Source organism: Callospermophilus lateralis, chromosome 4 (assembly GCF_048772815.1).
Source record: "Callospermophilus lateralis isolate mCalLat2 chromosome 4, mCalLat2.hap1, whole genome shotgun sequence".
NCBI classification, from domain to species: domain Eukaryota; kingdom Metazoa; phylum Chordata; class Mammalia; order Rodentia; family Sciuridae; genus Callospermophilus; species Callospermophilus lateralis.
Window position 1 is genome coordinate 65,420,133 of NC_135308.1, and position 20,176 is coordinate 65,440,308.

The 20,176-nt window shown below is 34.9% G+C and overlaps 1 protein-coding gene across 7 annotated transcripts in view; it reads left to right on the forward strand.

Annotated features, from left to right (window-relative positions):
* Positions 1-20,176, forward strand: part of Wnk1 (WNK lysine deficient protein kinase 1) — a 138,415-nt gene that overhangs the window by 61,424 nt on the left and 56,815 nt on the right. For all 7 annotated transcript variants that reach the window (XM_076853966.1, XM_076853960.1, XM_076853962.1 and 4 more), the window contains exons 3-4: positions 736-956; positions 2,900-3,057. In XM_076853966.1, the coding sequence (XP_076710081.1) occupies positions 736-956; positions 2,900-3,057 (379 nt within the window). The remainder of the gene's footprint in view (positions 1-735; positions 957-2,899; positions 3,058-20,176) is intronic.

A 20,176-nucleotide genomic window follows, 5' to 3' on the forward strand; every position in this document is an offset into this window, starting at 1 on the left:
TGGATACTTTCTTGAGCAGACTGTCCTGGCAGAGTTCTGGTGGACAACAATGTCTTTGATGCTGCGAATCCTAAACTGTCTTTTCTTATCTGGATTTTAGCTGACCTTATAGTCATACTGGGACCTTCTCTCCAGTGAAAAGGTATAGAAAGTAGGAATCTCAAGCATTGCTTTTCCTCATCCTTGATTGAATTCACCTCCAAATTGTGACTGAGTTTGATTGCTCACCAACACCATCAAATCATTTTTTTGTATATTTTTTACTAGAATTTATAAATACATTTACAACAATTAGGAGCTGCATCATTACCAGAAGTAGAACTCTACCTCTTAGTCATTTTAATAGGCAGAACTAACTTTAAGGAATTCATTTTTGTGTTTTGTTATTAAGATTTTCTTTCCAACTGCTAATTAAATATTTTGTTCTCTAAAATAGTTGGTTATTGCTAATGCTGATACAGCTAACTTAATCTCCTATTAGTTTACAAGAAAGTTAGTTACCTAATACTGTAGCTGTTCAGATGAAAAAGTACTTAGAAGAATTATTTTTCTTTTTTTTTAATAGAATTTTTATTTCAAACTCTTTAACCTTTCTAAAAGTATCGCTAACCAGGTTACTGAATCTTAATGTTCTAAATTTGATATTCCCATCTCAAGTATGATAGAATTTAATGGAATTCTTCAAAGCAACACTCATATCATTGATAATCTTTTTGGTGTACTTTCCTTTTCCAGGTACCTGAAAAGGTTTAAAGTGATGAAGATCAAAGTTCTAAGAAGCTGGTGCCGGCAGATCCTTAAAGGACTTCAGTTTCTTCACACTCGAACTCCACCTATTATTCACCGGGATCTTAAATGTGACAATATCTTTATCACTGGCCCTACAGGCTCAGTTAAGATTGGAGACCTTGGCCTGGCAACCCTGAAGCGAGCTTCTTTTGCCAAGAGTGTGATAGGTATGTTTCAAGTGTACCTTGGAGCCTGTCTAGCCTTCTGACATTACTTCTGTTTAGTCACCTGACCCTGTCAGAACTTTTCTGACATGAAATAAACCTTCAGAAATTTATAGCTTGAACCTAGAAGGTGATCATTTCTACTTATGAGATGTGGGGTTCTGTATATTTATGCTTTTATAATCATTTTTAAGATTATTGGTGTTTTGTAAATTACATGGGGGGAAATAAGGTGAACTTTGTTGACAAAACCTCGTGTATCAACCTTATTGAATCATTCTCTCGATACTTAATATTTTGTGTACTATTTATATAGTATGTTTAGTATATCACTTTCTTTGTTAATGAAATGAAATATAGTTTGACATAAAAAATGTACATTGGGTATGTATTTGAAAAGACCTGCCTTTTAAAAACTAAATGTATGAAAATATGACAGTTTATTCTGAAAAGTTGATTTTATATATTATTTTCTAACTTCCACTCTTCCAAAATTACAAGTATTCAAAATAGATTTTTCAACCTTAGTACTATGGACATTTGGGGCTGGAAAATTGTTGTAAGGAACTGTCTTGTGCATTTTAGGATTATTTATCAGCATCCTTCTGCTTTTTACCCACAAAATACCAGCAGTAACACCTTCTGTCCACCTACCCCTAGTTGTTATAATAAAAAATGTTTGCAGACATTGCTCTGTGGGGGGAAAAACTGTTCCTTCTTGAGGATAAATGATCTAAAGAATAAGGCTATCCCTTCAAACTTTTAATCACGTGTGAGTCATAACTGAAAAAAAATATGTTTTGAGCTCTCTTAAATTATCATAATTTAACTTGAAACCTTCACAGACATTTTACTTCATGCCACACAAAAAGGGCATAATAGTGAAAAAGAAATTAACTGATTATTAAGTAGGTTGAATCCTAAGTATTAATAGGAAAGGCAAATTACTGATGTAATTTGCTCACAACAGTGTGCTCCTTGGAATGTTAGTAACTAGGATTTGAAATGCTATTTTTACATTTTCTTATAATAATTAACATGATGAATGGAAAAAAGTTATTTGAAGCTGATTTCCTTTTTGCCATCTTCACCAGAAATCCCTGGCCCAAGATAATTTTTATTTTCTTTGTTTTTACCTAATGGAAGACTTAATTATTCAAAAGCATTGCAAAACCTAGTCCTGTGGGATCACACACTCTTGCCCATAAACCAGTCTGTATTTGAGTTCTGTATTTGTGCATGCATATATTTGGGTTTTTTTTTTTTTTTTTTTTTTTTGCCTCTAGGATGTCCCTCACTCTATTTCCTGTATCTGCAGTATGTTTGTATACTGCAGGTTTAATGGTAAGTATGTGAAATAAAGGGCTCCAGTGAGTGACCTAAAAATAAATTGCATTTTATTTTATTATCTTTAAAAATGTATTGAACATTGGTTTTTCACTGCAAGGCCTCCTTTAAAAGTGAAAATGATTAGATGTAGTGTTAATGACATGAGACTTAATCTGTATATGTTCACTTTACAGTTACTGTACAGTAGGGGGCAGACAAATACTTAATCTTTTTTAATCCATCATATATAAGTAGAAGCCATTATATCTGCTTTGTTCCCTGCTATTTTCTTACCACTTCCTTCCATTTATTTTCTGTATGTAATATTAGTTTATCGCTTAGCCAAGACTGTGCTCTGACATTGAATTATAGGGATCCATTTTAAACCATACATAAATAATCAGTTATTGACCCTGTTAAGTTTCTTATAAAGGCCTTACAGTGGAAGATCTTCTATGAGATATTGGATGGAATACACTGACTAAGAAAATGTCCTTCCTCTTTTTCCTCTCCCAATTTCTTCTCTCTCACAGGTCAACCCCAGTGCTTCTTCCCTTTGGTGAGTAACAACTGTGCCTTCTGCTTGCATTGAGTCTGAATCGTTCTTTTAATTTAAGGTACTCCAGAGTTCATGGCCCCTGAAATGTATGAGGAGAAATATGATGAGTCTGTTGATGTTTATGCTTTTGGGATGTGCATGCTTGAGATGGCTACATCTGAATATCCATACTCGGAATGCCAAAATGCTGCGCAGATCTACCGTCGAGTGACCAGTGTAAGTCTTTTTAACTGTTAAAGGTACCCAAGCTCCATAACATTCAACCATGCCAAAGGGAACAGTAGTACAAAGTATACCAAATAAGATTTTGGGAGGGGGAAGTGTTGAGGTATGTGCAAGGCATGTGAGGGCAAAGATAAAAGAACTACCAATTTATTCTATTCCTCCTTGCATTCTCTTAAAACTTTATTATGAGACATACTTTTTTTTTTTTCAATTTTATTTTTTACCTTCAGGAGGACACAATATCTTTATTACATTTACGTGGTGCTAAGGATCGAACCCAGTGCCTCATGCATGCTAGCTGTGCACTCTACCACTGAGCCATGACCCCAGCCCCCCCGACATACTTTATTTTTAAAACCATACCCTCATCACCTACTTTGCAATCCCCTATTAATTCATCTGAGCTTTCATTTCCTCCTACTGCATACATAGCTTAGTGCTTTGTCAGATTAATTTGTTCACAGATTTTTCTCTGAATGGCTTGATTCGGTATGTTAATTTATTAAATTGCATATGACTATCCACAATAATTAAGGTATAAATTAATAGTTTACTATGGTTTAAATTATCCATGATAATTCATGTATGCTGACAAATTATTTCTTTGAGCTATCCAGTTAAAACCTGAAATCTAGTTGTTTAGGGCTTATCATTTCATTTTACCATTTATGTACTTCATCATCTCTAAAAAGATACAGTTCTCTTCTAACATACCCATATTATACCAGAGAAAATTTACACCAATTTCTGGATCATATACCCTAAATATATTCAGATATTTTCCCCATTGTTTCAGTGATATCTATTTAGAGTTCATCTTTAAAATAGGTTCCATCAAGGCTCAGAGAAGGTATTTTGTTGTGTTTTAGCCTGTTACCTTCATTTTCTGCATGCCATTAATTCACAGAAGAATTTAGATTAATTATTTTGAGGAATGTCATAATTCTGAATTTATCTGTTTGCTTCTTACAGTTTAACTTTTATTCTTTTCTTCATATTTCTGTAAAGAGTAGTTTGTCTTAAAATAGTCATGTCAATGATGTAAATCTAAGTTTTTTCCTTTTATTGGCACTTACTTGAGTATACAGTGTAGTTTTCTAGAGTCTATATGAAATTGCAGAAATTGTCATTGTCTTCTATTAAACCATACATTAAAAAGAAAAGCAAAAAGCTTTTTTTAGTTTGGAAAATATTGGAGTTTAAAATTTTAAATGTTTTATATTATAACATACTTTCACACAGTTTCTAAGTTTTAACTTCTAACATGGTAAATATCATTAGTTACAACACACAAAAACCTGCGGGATCCCCAATAATTTTACGAGTGCAAAGCATTAACAGAAGTTTTGAGAGCTACTATTCAAAAAGCCGTGACAAAATTTAGGCTAGACAAGAACAACTAAAAAGAGGAAAGATTTATTTTGGATCAGGGTTTCAGGAGATTCTGTCCATGGTCAGCTGGCTCCAAAGCAGAAACATGGCAGAAGAGCATGGGGGAGGAAAGCTGCCCAGCTCACAGTAGCCAGAAGCAGAGAGAAGAAGGGATCTGGAAAAGAAAACCTTTCTAGGGCCTGCCCCTAGTAAACTGCTTCCTCCAACTAGTTTCTACCTCCTCGTAGTCTGTTCTGCTATTCATAGATTAATGCATTGCTTGCTTCCTTTCCTGATTGAGTAGTAGCTAGATAGATATACAGAAACATAAATACATGCTAGAGATGGAATACAGGGTTACTTTACCATTAAGCTGCATCCCCAGCACTTTTTTTTTGGTACTGGGGATTGAACGCAGGGGCACTTACTTTACTACTGAGCTATATCCTCAGTTCTTTTTCAAAGGGACCAGGGGTGGGGAGGTGAGAAGTGCTGGGGAGTGGCATTGGCCAAATTATATTATTGTGTGCATATATGAATATTTAAAAACAAATCACAGGGCTGGGGTTGTGGCTCCAGAGGTAGAGCACTCGCTTGGTATGAGTGAGGCACTGGGTTCCATCCTCAGCACCACATAAAGTAAAATAAATACATTATGTTCACCTGTAACTAAAAAACAAATATTAAAAAAGAAAAACAAATCACAGCATTATGTACAACTATAATGCACCCCTTCAAAAAAAAGAATCCCTCTACCCCCCTCACCCCACCTCCCACCCTTGCCCCAGACAAAAGATGAAGACTAACAAAAGATGATATTAAGAATTTTATGCTGGACATTGTGACTCATGCCTATAATCCCAGCTACTGAAGAAGCTGAGGTGGGAGGATCACAAGTTCCAGGCCAGCCTGAGTTATTTAATAAGATCCTGTCTCAAAATTTTAAGAAGATAGGGGATATAGCATAGTGGTCTAAGGCCTTGGCTTCAACTAAAAAAAAAAAAAAGGAATTTAATTTATACTGGTTTTGATCTAAGCAACCCGGAAGATTTTTTTGTTTTATTTGTTTTGTATTGGGGATTGAACCCAATGGCACTTAACCACAATACCAAAAAGAGATAGCAAGAAAGTTCAACCAGTGTAAGTGAAATGAAAATATAAATTCATAACATAAAATACTTCTGTGAAGATAACACACAGTATGAAGTAAGTTAGATGTGAAATCAGATTTTGGCAATGAGAATAAATAAGGCTTGCATCTAAGAGGTATCTAAATGAATAACTCAGGTAATTAAAGATGAATAACATATATATTCCCTGACCTCAGGACACTAATATAGAAGATAACTGTGTAAACATAGTGAGTACTTTAATGAAGATAGTCACTAAGAACATTGGAAACAAAATGCTTAACTCTACTATGCATTAGAAAGGGAGAAATAGTCATAAGAGTAAGAGGCTATTCTAAAAATGACAATAGTATGAATGCTGTAGTTTCAGACACCACCATAGTATACCTGAAGGAAAGGCAAATTGATCAAACAGAGTGAGGTGTTATCTTGTGATTAGAAGGGAAAGATATGAACCAATCATGATGATACATTCCTATAATCTCAGCTACTCAGAATTACAAGTTGGAGACCAGCCTGAGCAACTTAGTGAGACCTTGTCTCTATTGAAAAGGGATTTGGGTTGTGGCACAGTTGTAGAGCACTTACCTAGCATGAGCAAGGCCCAGTACCATTCAAAAAAAAAATCTATCACTAAGATTTCCCCTAATTTAAATCTTGTCTCCTGTCAGAGCAAAGGTTTAGGTATCACTAATTAGGAGGTAAACTTGTAACTCTCCATATATATTTTTTGCTGTTATTATGTTATTTTGTTTTAAATATGACCTTAGATTTTTGGAAGGAGCAAGGAAGAAACAAGTTGAAATTATGGCAGTGGGAGGCTGGGGTAACTAATTGATACAGGAATGTCTAGGTTTCAGTGAGATCTGGAACCTGATACAATGAACATGATAAAGGAAGGGGGTTTTTGTTGTTGTTTTTTCTCTTTGAGATGAGGTCAGGTATTATGACGTTTTGGGGGGACAAAATATTAGCTTTACCATCTGCCTATCCCCTGGTGTGGTGGAACACGCCTGTAATCCCAGCAGCTCAGTAGGCTGGCACAAGGGGATCAGGAGTTCAAAGCTAGCCTTAGCAACAGCGAGGCACTAAGCAACTCAGTGAGACCCTGTCTCTAAGTAAAATACAAAATAGGGCTGGGATGTGGCTCAATGGTAGAATGCCCATGACTTCAATCCCAATACCACCCACTCCAAAAATAAAATCTTAGCTTCATATCCCTCCTTCGCTTGTGTTGTCTTGAACAAGGTACCCAGTTTCCCTCTACTTTGTTTCTTTATCTGTCTGTTAAAAAAAGATACTCTTAACTCCCTTACAGATTGCTTACCTTATACTGCTACTGATAATAGTTCCTGGTTATTTTTTGTGAAATATGAGTAAAGTCGTCTTCTAAGGTATAGACTAAAAAAAAAAAAAAAATGTCTTTTAAGGATTAATAATAAAGTCTTAACGTTATGGATTTTGATCTACTCAGGAAATAATAATCATTGAGAAACAGCACCAAGCTCCAGAATTCCTCTTTAGTGTTGGTAAACACTGTTGTATAAATCATTCATTGTTTGTACTCATTTATGTGTATGTAAGGAGAAAAGACCAAGTTATCACTTATTTCTTAACAAACTATAGTAGCTTATATGCTTCCTTAGTTCTCAGAATTCTATATTCTCAGTTCTGTGTACTAAGGTTTGAAGAGTAGAATATAGTAAGCTATGTATACAGTTGAGTTAGGCTTCACAGGAGAAAAATTAACTTTATTACTATCCTTTCCGCTTGACAAAGTTCATTTAATTTTTTTTTTGTTTTGTTTTTGGTACTGGGGATTGAACCCAGGAGCACTTGACCATTAAGCCATATCCTCAGCCCCCTCTCCCTTTTGTTTTTTATTCAAAGTTAGGGTTGAGTTGCTGAGGACTTTCTTAGTTGCTGAGGCTGGCTTTGAACTTATGGTTCTCCTGCTTTAGCCTCTCAAGCCACTGGGATTACAGGTGTGCACCACTGCACCCAGCCTCATTTAATTTTTCTATGTGCTAATTTACAAACTAGGACCAAGAAATATACTGTGAAATTAGCTTATTTAAAAAGTTGTGGTTTGCATGGAGCTTACATTCACATGTGTAAAAAAAGGTGATAATTGTTAAAATTATAATAAGGTTTATATTTGGAATTGAGAAATTGGGTTTGTTTGGTACCAGGGATTGAACCAGAGGGGCTTAATCACTGAGCCACCTCCCCAGCCCCTTTTATATTTTTTTAAAGAGACAGGGTCTCACTGAGTTGCTTAGGGCCTCACTATATTGCTAAGGCTGGCTTTCAACTCTGGATCCTCCTATCTTAGCCTCCCAAGTTGCTGGGATCACAAGCATGCGCAGCTGGCTGGGTTCATTATTTTGACAGTGAATTCAGTTATTTGTGTACCCGAAATATGTGACTAAATACCAAATCTGAAATCTTTATGAAAATAAGTAACCAAGTAATGAGAGAGGAAATATAAGCAAATAGATTCAAAGTTGAGGGAAAAATGCCAAAAGTTGTTATGTATTAAAGTTAATTTAGATCAACATGTTTTATGAGTGATGTTACCGAACAGTCAAAGATGGTGTAACTTTGGCCAAATTACTTCTGAGCCTAAATTTTCTCCTGAGAGTATGGTAGGCCTAATTGCTATACCACAACTAAGATTGTTGTAACAAGCAAATGCTTTGAAATTGTATAAAAATGCCTTTGAAAAAGTTTAAAAGTATCTATTGTATTTCATATGTAACTAAATTACCTTTGAAATGTCTGCCATCTTAATAGCTTCTTAATGTTTCCAAATGATTTAATGGGTTTCTTCCATGAAAGATTGGGAAGATAGGAACTATAACTATCTTTTTTTAAAGTTTAATAATACTCAAGTACATTGTTTACATAAGTTTCCAAAATCTTTCATTTTAGAATTTTACTTCTTTTATTCCCTCAGCTTTTCAATAAAGTCATAAATATTTGACAAATTATTCCATGTAAAATCTGATTACATAATCAAGTTATAGGCTTTCAGTAGTTCTTAAATTTGACTTTCAGTGAATTCTTTTACAAGTTGGTTGATCTTATGCTTTGTACTTATTGCTTTTATTAAATCTTAAAAGATCTTTGAGCATTTGATTGATTGATTCATTGATTCTCTGAATGGCATAAAATATCAGGTCAGGAGTTTTAATTAGGAATAATTTTCTTTTTTATTGTATATGTCTAATAAAAATATGCATTTATGTTTTTAACAGCTTTATTGATATTTTATATGGTCTGATTTACCCATTTCGAGTATATAATTCATTGGTTCAATTGATCTATTGATGGTACTGGGGATTGAGCCCAAGATGGTTCTACTTCTGATCTACATCCCTAGCCCCTTTTTATTTTGAGATAGGGTCTTGCTGAGTTGCCCAGGTGGTCTCAAACTTTCCAATATTTCTGCCCCAGCTTTCTAAATACCTGGAATTATAGGCAATTCATTCATTTTAATACATTCACAGATAAGTGTAACCATCATCATAGTTAGTTTTGGAATGATTTCATCACCTGAAAAAGAAATCCTGACCTTTATTCTCTTACTTTTTACGCCCCTGGCCCAGCAACCACTCATATATTTCTTTCTCTATAGATGTTCCTATTTTGGATAAATGAAATCATATAATAGATGGTCTTTAGTGACTAGCTTCTTTCAGTTAACATCTTTTCAAAGTTCATCTGTGTTATAGCAAGTATTCATATACTTCCTTCCTTTGTTTCTCCCTCTTTCTCTTGCCCGCTTCTTCCCTTCTGCCCCCCTGTCTCTCTTTGTGGTTCTGGGGCTGTACCCAGGGCTTCATGCTTTCTATGCAAGCACTATACCACTGAGCTATATCTCTAGCCCTTTCATTCCTTTTTAAGGCTGAGTAATATAATACTGTGTATATACATGACACTTTGTTTAGTCATTTATCCATTGATGGACTTTTGGATTGTTTTTGCCTTTTGGCTGTGATGAATAGAGCTGCTATGAATATTTGTGTACAAGTTTTTCATTGAATATCTGTTTTCAGTTCTTCCTGGTATATACCTTGGAGTGGAATTACTAGGTAGTAAGCTTACTCTGCTTAACTATTTGAAGAACTTGTTTTCCAAGCAAATGCACTATTATATATTACCATCATCAGTGCAAGAAGGTGTTGATTTATTTATTTTATTCTTAATTAACACGTAATATTTGTATATATATTTGAGATGAAGTATAATAATTCTGTTTATCCTTGTTGGCACTTGTTATTATTTAACTTTGATTCTAGCCATTCTGGTAGTTTGAAGTGGTATATTACTATGATTTTGGTTTCTATTTCCCTGATCATTAAAGATGTTGATCATTTTTTTAATATCCTTGTTGAATGTATGTCTTTCTTTTCATTGGAAAAATTTAGATCAGATCCTATACTCATTTTTAATTGGATTTTTTTTTTAGTATTAAGTTCTTCTCATATTCTAAATACAAGTTCTATAACAGATATATGGCCCCGGCTTTCTAAATACCTGGAATTATAAACAATTCATTCTTTAACTTTTTTAACTTCATTATTTCAGTCTTTTTTTCTCTCATCTCATGGAACAATTGCTTTGTGTCTATTCTGTTCTTATAAGAATACCAGTCATTGGGTTAAGGACCCCCCTACTCACAGGTGACCTCATCTTAACTAAGTTAACCTCTGCAAAGATCCTGTTTCCAAAAACACATTGTTAGGGTTACTAGGATTAGAACTATACCATTTCTTTTTGGGGAATGTAGTGTAACCCTGAGACTCTGACTTAATCCAATATATATTCAAGTCTTTTCTATATTTCAGATTTTTTCCTAGATCTTGGTATTGAATATTTTTCAATCAAACACAGTTCTTGTCTCTAAAAAGCTTATTAGGTGAGGAGAACAGACAAGTAAAGAAGATAGTTACCATACTCTTTAAAAGTTATTCTAGGGATAAGTATTTAACAAAAGCACATAGGAGTGGTGCCTCATTGAGTTTGGACAGGTACCAAGTGTTGCATGTGAGAGATGCATAGTTTTGTATGTCTATTAGGTTTGGAGGTAGGAAAACAAAGAGGCAAGGGAAAACGAAGGAAACAAAGCTAAGACTTTATTTTAGAGCATTGTGCCACCTTAAAAGTTTGGTAGGTGATGCTAGGCACAGTGATACACACCTGTAGTTCCAAGGATTTGGGAGATGTACAAGCTTTGGCAGCTTGGCAAGACCCTGTATCAAAAAAAATTTTTTTTTAAAGAGAGAGAGAGGGAGAGAGAGAATTTTAATATTTTTTACTTTTCGGTGGACACAACATCTTTGTTTGTATGTGGTGCTGAGGATCAAACCCGGGCCTCACGCCTGCTAGGCGAGCGCGCTACCTCTTGAGCCACATCCCCAGCCCCTGTATCAAAGTTTTTTAAAAATTCAAAATAGAACTGGGGATGTGGCAGTAGTAAAGCTCCCCGGGGTTCAATCCCCTGTACCAAAAGATTTTTTTAGAAAGATTTTTCTGGCTACAAGGTAGAGAAATGAATTTGTGAGAAAAAGAAAAGCTGAAACCCCAGTTCAAAGACTATCACCATCATCTAGGAAAATGACAGGAAGTCTGAAATGAAGAGGTATAGGGGAGATAACCAAAGTAGATGAATTAGAGAGATAATTTTTTGTGTGAATTAAAATGGAGTTCTTACTGTGTGCAGTGGTGCATGCCCATAATCCCAGTGGCTCAGGAGGCTGAGGCAGGAGGATCGAAAGTTCAAAGTCAGCCTCAGCAAAGATGAGACGCTGAGCAACTTAGTGAAACCCTGTCTCTAAATAAAATGCAAAATAGGTCTGGGGATATGGCTCAGTGGTTGAGTGCCCTGAGTTCAGTCCCTGGTATCGAATAAAATAAAGTGGAATTCTTTTCTACTTTTATGAAAATAACTGCCCAGTTTAAGTACATGTATTTAAGTTGAGATTTAACAATATCAAACTAATCTTGAGGTTAAATACATAACTTTAGATTTTAGGACCATAACATTTACAATTTTTATCTGGAAATCTTCATATTTTATTCACTAACATGGAATACAATCACACTTATTTTCTAATATATTATTAATGGCCCTTTTTGTACTGTAATACTTGAGTAATTGCAACAGACTGTATAATCCACAAAGCTTAAAATATTTACTGTTGGACCCTTAGTAGAAAAAGATGATGAAACTTTCTTTGATGGAAACTTGATTTTAAAAGACTAGTATCACTGTTACCATATTATTATAGTGTCTAATCTGTGTTCAGTTGTTTAGCAATTTTTAAAAATTGAGATAGTATTCCTGTATCACAAATTTATTCTGAAGTGTACAATTTAGTGGGTTTTAGTGTATTTGCGATGTTAGGCATTCATCAACACTAATTTGAGAACTTTTTCATCACCTCAATTATCAGTCATTCCCTTCCTCACCCCCTCAAATCAGCTCCTGGCAACCACTAATTACTTTGGTCGCCATGGATTTGATTTGCCTGTTCTGGATATTTCATATAAATGAAATTATATGTTTTTTTTTCTTTCTAGTATCTTTAATTTAGCATAATGTTTTCAAAGTTCATCCATGTGGGATTCCTATTTATGGTTGAATGATGTTCTATCAATAGGGTATACTACATATTTATGTAGACAGAAATCACAATACCAGACCTTAAACTATACTACAGAGCTATATATAGTAATAAAAGTTGCCGCTGTCCGGCTGCAGCAAACTAACCGGGGGTGACGAGCAAATTGTGTACATTGATACAGCAGGAGTGGGAGCCTTTTATTGTAGGACTGGAGCGGTATTTATACATTCCACACAGCTTATCTAATTAACATAAACTAGATACAGCAGTCAACCAATCAGGAATCTCCACACTTAAAGGCTCACTGGCGTTACTTCACAAACCACTCCCTCTGGCATTTCGCCAGGCGCCATCATGACTTGTTTACAGACTCCAACAAAAAATGGCATGGTAGGGGGCACCAAAGTAGACTTGTAGACTAATAGTACAGAATAGAGGACCCAGAGATAGACCCACATAAATGCAGTTATCACATACTACATAAGGGTTCCTGAAGATAGCCTATTCCTGAAGATAGCGTATTCAACAAATGGTGCTGTCAAAACTGGAAATCCATATGTAGCAAAATGAAATTAAACCTTTATCTCTCATCCTGCACAAGAATTAACTTAAAGTAGATCAAAGACTTAGGCTCTAGAACAGAGACCCTGCGGCTAATAGAAGAAAAAAAAATAGACCCAAATCTTCACTACGGCTGCCTAGGATCTGACTTCCTTAACAAGACTCCTAAAGCACAAGAAGTAAAATGAATAATCAATAAACGGGATGGATTAGAATTAAGCTTCTTCTCAGCAAAGGAAACCATTCTAAGTTAAAATTGGCTTGCCTTTGGGGGTTTGCAAAGACTACACAAAGATCATCAATGGTGAGACTATTGACAGCATACTTCATCTGGAATTTATTTGTGTACCAAGGAGAAGTTTAAAAATAAATTTAAGGGAACATTGACTAGTGTTGACCTCTTAGCCATGGAGTACAGGTGAGAAGCCATAGATGCCTAAAATTTCTACGAATACATGGGTTAACTAAAACCAAGACTCTCCATCAATGTTGAAATTTGCTCTTGGGAGTGCAAGGCAAGCACTCTACCACTGAGCCATAACCCCAGCCCCCAACATTTTTACTTTCTACACGTTTTTAAATGTCTGGTATATGCGAAGATAGCCAGAATCTTGTATGTGCTTTGCAATTCACTCTGTTGCAGTGTGGGTTTTTGAAGCATATGAAAAAATTTGGCTTTATGCACATGTGTTGTTAGGAAACAAAGTACCTTCTAGGCTACCTGAAAGGATCTTGAGGACCTTCAGTGGTCTTGATGCCACACTAATGAGAATGGTTTTAGGTCTTTGCTAATTTATTCCCAGATCAACAGAATTAGCATCTCAGGGCATTTGTACCTGCACCCTTTTTTAAGTACTAGGAATGGAACCCAGGGCTTTGCATATGCTAACAAATGATCTACCATTAGCATTTTTGTTTTTTGTTTTTTAATGTAGTGCTGGGGATTGAAACCAGAGCCTCTCACGCATACCAGGCAAGCACTCTACCACTAATTGCATATCAACCCTATGTACCTGATTTTTATAAATGAAAAGTAAGCTACATATTATCATGACAAAATGTTAATAAATTGTTTAATCATTCATAGAACCTTTTTGCTAGCAATATGTGACTAAATTGACTTTAAAATTATCTTAAAATTGTGTTTATATATAATTGCATTTTTTCCTGCCTTATTCAATTGTTGGTTTTTATTTTTTATTATTTTATTTTATTATTATTTTATTCCCTCATTTTTTATTGGTGCATTATAGTTGTACATATTGGTGGGATTTGTTGTTACATATCCATACATGGATATAATATAACAATAAAATTTATCCAGTATCACTCCCTAGCATCCCTCCCCCCTTTCTGCCTCTCACCAGTTGGTCCCTTTCCTCTACTGTACTCCTTTTGATTTTTAAGATATACTATCTCCCACCTTAATTGTTGCTTTTTAAAAGCAAAGTAATAAGTGGAGCCTTAGAAAAGATGTGTTCTATCTCTGTTTTAATAATTATTATATTGATATTAACTGTTTCCCCACCTCTAGAACTATGCCTCACAAGAACAGGTTTCCATTTTCCTCAGATCAATTCACTACTGCACATTGGACCCCGCAGAGGTACACTGTTATACAATCATATGTGATAGCATTGTAAATATTAATAAGCATGCATAGTGTGAGCCAAATGTTGCATTGAAATTTTACATATTATGTAGTTAAATTCTTTGGTAAGCACTCTCTACCATTTATAAATAAGTAGTCTGAGACCCTAGATGGTTGGCAAAAGATTACTTATCAAGATAAGAACAAGAGTTCTGGCTTCAGGTTCCCTGATTTTATCAAAATGTTATACTTAATACATAAATATGTGTTACAGTGTCACTGTGATCTGAGGACCCTTTAACCTGAGTAAACACTGACGTGAAAGGGGTAAATATAGGCCATGTTTTTGGTTATATTGTAGTGCACTGATAATAAACTGTTGTCATATATGAAAAACGCATATAAAACATAGCAAGTGCCTTTGCATGGACTTATCAGTCAGTACTTGTTAAGTATTGCCATTATTATGGCTGGCATCATTATGACATGTTTTGTAGTGAAATTAAGTTGTCTCTAGTCCTACTCTTTTAACTGGTGTGATATTCAGCAAATTGCATTAAATTAAGTATGTTTGATGAAATTCACATGAAGTAAAGATTCAAATGAGAATGAGATAATGTATATTTATATAATCTTCTCGTCAATTGCCTTGCACAGTACTTTAAAATGATATCTTATTTTAACTTTTGAATTTTGATAAGTAAGTAACATCTTTTTATGGGTAAGAAAATAGAAGTTAACCATTTTGCCTAAGGTCATGCAGGAGATCTCGATAATAATATCAGAAATAAAGGGACTTCAGTATGACTCTAATATAAACTTTTAACATTTTTATTCTTTACCTGTTCTTCTTAAACATTTTTTCTAGGCCTTAAGGAAAAATCTTCTGAGGAAAATAATTTAGGGGATTTGGGTAACATAGATATAATAATGGTTACTGCAGTTTGCTGCCCTGTGTAAGGTTCGTGATCCTTGTTTAACACAGAAAAATAGCTTAGTTGCATACTATACTTGTGATCAGGCACTGTGATCTTAAAAATCTATGCCATTAGTAATGAGAACATCCAAGTTAGAGTAGTAGTGTACATTGCACAAGTTTCATCTGCTATTAACAGAATAAAAATTATAGTACGCAGTTGCCTCAACTTTTTATATGAAAGATAGTCTCTTTGAGGTTGGAGCAATACACAAGCTTTCATGTATCCAGAAAGTAATGAGCCTTGGGGAATTAATCATGAGGCAAGCTAATTTTCTTTGATAGTGCTAGCTCAATTTGGTAGAGTTTTGAAAAGCCTTGTTTTCCAGCAGGATCATAAGGTATGTTCAAATTCCTGTAAACTAATGGTTCATACCAGTAAGAATCTGGTTGAGTCCAGCCCCTTAACAACCAAGTTAGAAATAATGGAGATTTTTTAATTACTTTGTTTGTGTAATTTGACTTTGTCACTGATTCAATTAGCCTTTGGATTGCAAGGTTTGAACATTTTGTCTGGGAAAAACAGAATTAAAGCTGTTAGGGTAAAATTCCTTTTAGTGTTTTATATAACAGATTGTAGTTCACCTTTCTTTTTTAAATAAAAATAAGTGAAACTGATTCCTGATTAGATAAATTTTGGAAGTGGAAGAAAACTTTGTATTTATTTCTTTGCAAAAGCTACTTTGTGCTAGAAAAAAAATTATTGAAATTAGCTGAAAACATTCTTTAGAAAATTTTGTTCCTGTATCTGTCCAATAATCTTGGAATGTAAATGGAAAAGAGAACTTTTTGTATCTTTGAAACATTCTAGATGATTTCAGAGATATTCCATTACTGTATATAAGATTAACAATGATTGTTTGAGGTATCATTCCCAGTGCTTTAAGTTCTAAAGAACAGGTATGAAATTCTTATTTCAGAATTTCTCTGGCAAGCTGATTTTACGTATCGGCCCTGAATATTAATCAATAATTCACAACCAGTAGACTTTAGAATTAAAAACTGACTAGAGTATAGAAAGATGGTCTTCATATTTAAATACATTTCAGCAGTACTGAATTTTTTTTGGTAGTTTAGAAATAATTCACATGCTGAATGCTAAAAGATTCTTACAGATGCTTTGTAATTGCTAGATTTTCTCAGTGGACTGTATATGATTTGAGGTATAACTTGAAAGAAGCATAAGACTCAGTTGGCTTTTTAAAAGTGGGGGGAGGGAATAACGAGTATTTTTGTTGATAGGTACATTAAATATTCAACAAACAAACAAGTAATCCATTTGAGTGGACTCCTTGGTGGGAAAAGAGAGTTTTTGTTTATTTTTGTCAGTACTAGGGATTGAACCCAGGGATACTTACCACTAAATTACATGCCCAAGTCTTTTTATTTTTATTTTGAGATTGGGTGTCACTAAGTTGCCAAGGCTGGTCTCCAATTTAGGAGACCAGTAGCTGGGATTATAGGCATGCATCTCTTTGCTCCACTAAAAAGGATGTTCTTATTAGTGGAAACAGGTATCAGTTTGACTAGACGTATTTTGGGGAGGTAGGAGCCAAATTGTAAGGAGAAATTGGATTGTGAAGGCTTTTTATACCACAGTAAGGAATTTAAAAAGCATAATAATAACATTGAACCTAGGCACTGGGAAATCTAGATTCTGCTTTTGGTTTTATCAATGATTAGATCCTTACCCACTGAATATTAGCCATATTTTTCTCATTCTATATGCTGAAAGTAATACAATGTTGTCAAATTAGATGCCTGACACCCTGGAGAGTAGATTAAACTCTTAATAGTCACCAGCTGAATTAATGCATTAATTTTGACTTTGACATGGCATTAATCTTTCTGAGCTTACAATTGTCCCATTTGAATGAGGGTTTCTTACTAGATCTGTGATCCTGTGGCCATTTTGTAAATGTGAAGAGCTGTTAACCAGTTTTTTAGTAATGTGATGTGAATTAAATGATGTCTGATAACCTGAAGTCATTAAATGTCAGATGATAAAAAGGAGTCAGATGGCTGGACAGTCACAATGTAAAATACAAGTTGGAGGTGGAGAGAATGGAACGAATGAGGCCCATTCTAAATTGATCTCACTTAGCATTTAGGACTTTGGTACTCATAATTGTAATATGGGGGAAACAGTGGTTTTGAGAGTTAACAAAAAGGCCATTTTCCTTGTTAGAGATCTTTGGCTGTTAGGAGCAAGAGGAGTGCTAATAGCAGAACTGTTTACCAGATTTTTTTTTAACATTTATCTTTGTTTCAAGAGCTCATAAACAATAGTAGTTCTTAAATATTGTGGGAAAAGCATCCAGGAATGATTAAAATTTCTATTCTGGACCATGAAAATGATAACATCATTCAAAGAAAAGGGAAAAATCCAGAGAAGGGCACTAACTTTGAGAGAAACAATTCATTTAGACATATAAACAGTTATCTGTTTGTGAATGATATTTTCACTGTATCTGTTGAAAACTTAATTTATAGAAAAGATTGCTTTTATAGAATATAGATATTTGCTTCTATTTCATAACCTTGTCAAAACTACACACACACACACACCCCAACAACAACAACAAAAGACTATAGCAGTTTGGTTCAATTTGGTCCTAGTTATTTCTTGCCTGGTAGAATTTAAAACCTACCCACATCTTTATACTGTATGAAGCAGGGAACAAACAAGGCACCTATTTTTTAGCTCTTTGATTTAGTCAAGGGTAGTCCTTAGCAGTCTTCCTTTTTGCCCAATACTTAACATCTTAATCTACTTACTTGTGTTGAGTCAGAGATCAGTGGCAGCTGCTTTGACAAATCATATTACAGTTAGAACATTTCCAGCCTTTGGATGTATTCCTGCCAGACTGCTGAAGCCTTAGCATCCATTGTCTTGATTGGGATTTAAGCATGAACAGTTATAAGGGATAGGGGGCAGGACTGTATTCTGTTGAACTTTACAACAATGCTTTCCCACCATCACACTTATATATATATATATAAAAGTTGTCAATGGATTCTTTATTTATTTACTTATTTAGTGTGGTACTGAGGATCCAACCAGGGCCTCATACATACCAGGCAAGTGCTATACCTGAGCCACAACTTCAGCCCCACCCACCACCACTCTTAATGCTATGAAGAAAATCCTTTCCTGAATCACTTAAAATCAAAGTAGTTTTTATATGGGTCTATGAGATCTTCCTGGCAAATGAAAATGTTTTTACGCTTATTGAAGCCTTTAGTAGAAGAGAAAGGAAATAGAAAAATTTCTTGCCACATTGGTTTACTAATAACTGCTTTTGGTTGTTATTGTTGTTGTTCCACGAGATGGAGGTAAAGCAGTTCAATATCTTCACTCCCACCGCCCAGTACTGGGAATCAAACCCAGGGGTGCTTTACCACTGTGCTATGTCTCCAGCTCTTTTGTTTTTTATTTTGAGACACAGAGTCTCATTAAGTTGCCAGGGTTGACCTCAAACTTGCAGTCCTGCTTCAGCCTCCTTCAGGTGTGTGCCACTGCACCTAACTGATATCACCACTTTTTAAATTAGTTAAACAGAGGGTCTGTTATCCCTACTTTTTAAGTGAGTGTAAGAGATATAATCTAGGTCATGTGATAGGACAAAGAACTCAACCCCAGTATTGTGATTCTTTGTCTAGTGTTCTTGTGGCTACATATTCTGAATTTACACTTTATTCATTGAATTTAATCCTCCTTTTATTTTTAAAAAAAGAAAGCATACTTTCAAAGTGGATTTATAGTATATATACAGGTAAGCCTCCAAGAAAAGCTCTGTCAAGGAGGCAGAACCTGTGAATGTAGTAGGTGGAGCTCTGAGCAAATAAAAGTCTCATTTTGCTTGCTCAGGAATCTGTTGCTGTTGGAGGAGAAGCAGAAGCAACAGTAGCAGAATAGTTTTCCTGCCATTCAGCATGTAGTTTTTGTCTACAAGGCCAATCTAAATAAATAAATTGTTGACCGAGCAGAGCAAACTCATGTCTGAGAGTTGGGGAAACATGGCTGTTAAACAAGAAACTATGCTTCAGTTTGACTTTGCCGTTTGCCCTCCTTATGCTGTGGGCTAAGTGACTGTTAATTTACATCTTATCCATTTCCCCCTCATTTTTCTCTAACTCTGTAACAAGTCTGTTTTGCCTTTTCTGATGGATTTTACAAAGAAGGACTTTTTCTCAGTATTTGTCATCGTAAATTCTCATTGCTGCTGCTGCCCTCAAAAGGATTGTGTAAGTGAGGTGGGTAAGAATTTCCAAACTATATAAAGGGCATATTGTGGTCTCTTTGATGATATGTGTAGAAAGTTTTAGTTAGAATACTGAAATTGTTAACTTCAGAATACTTTTAAAAATACTTAATGTTCTTCGAATGGTTAGGAAAAGTTTTACTTTAATCAAGAGATACTAAATGTTATATAACATATTTGAAACTTAAGCTTTTGATAACATTTATCTTATATCAATTCTTTATGTACCCTTGATGGGGGTCACAGTTGTTCATTATTTTAATACTCCATTTAATTTGCAGAAATTACCTTCTTTTTATTTAAAGAGTAAATAATTTTATGTCAGCTGAAAATATCTCAAGTGTGTATGCATTAGATATACAATACATACTTATTTAATGAAGAGAGAGAAGCTACTGACCCTGTTCCCTGTACCTCATCCCCCAAAACAAAAGACAGTGCTGCCTAAAGAGAGATCCTGTTTAGATTTCAAAAGTAAGACAAGAGTACATGTAGGGGGGCTGGGGATGTGGCTCAAGTGGTAGCGCGCTCGCCTGGCATGCGTGCGGCCCGGGTTCGATCCTTAGCACCACATACAAACAAAG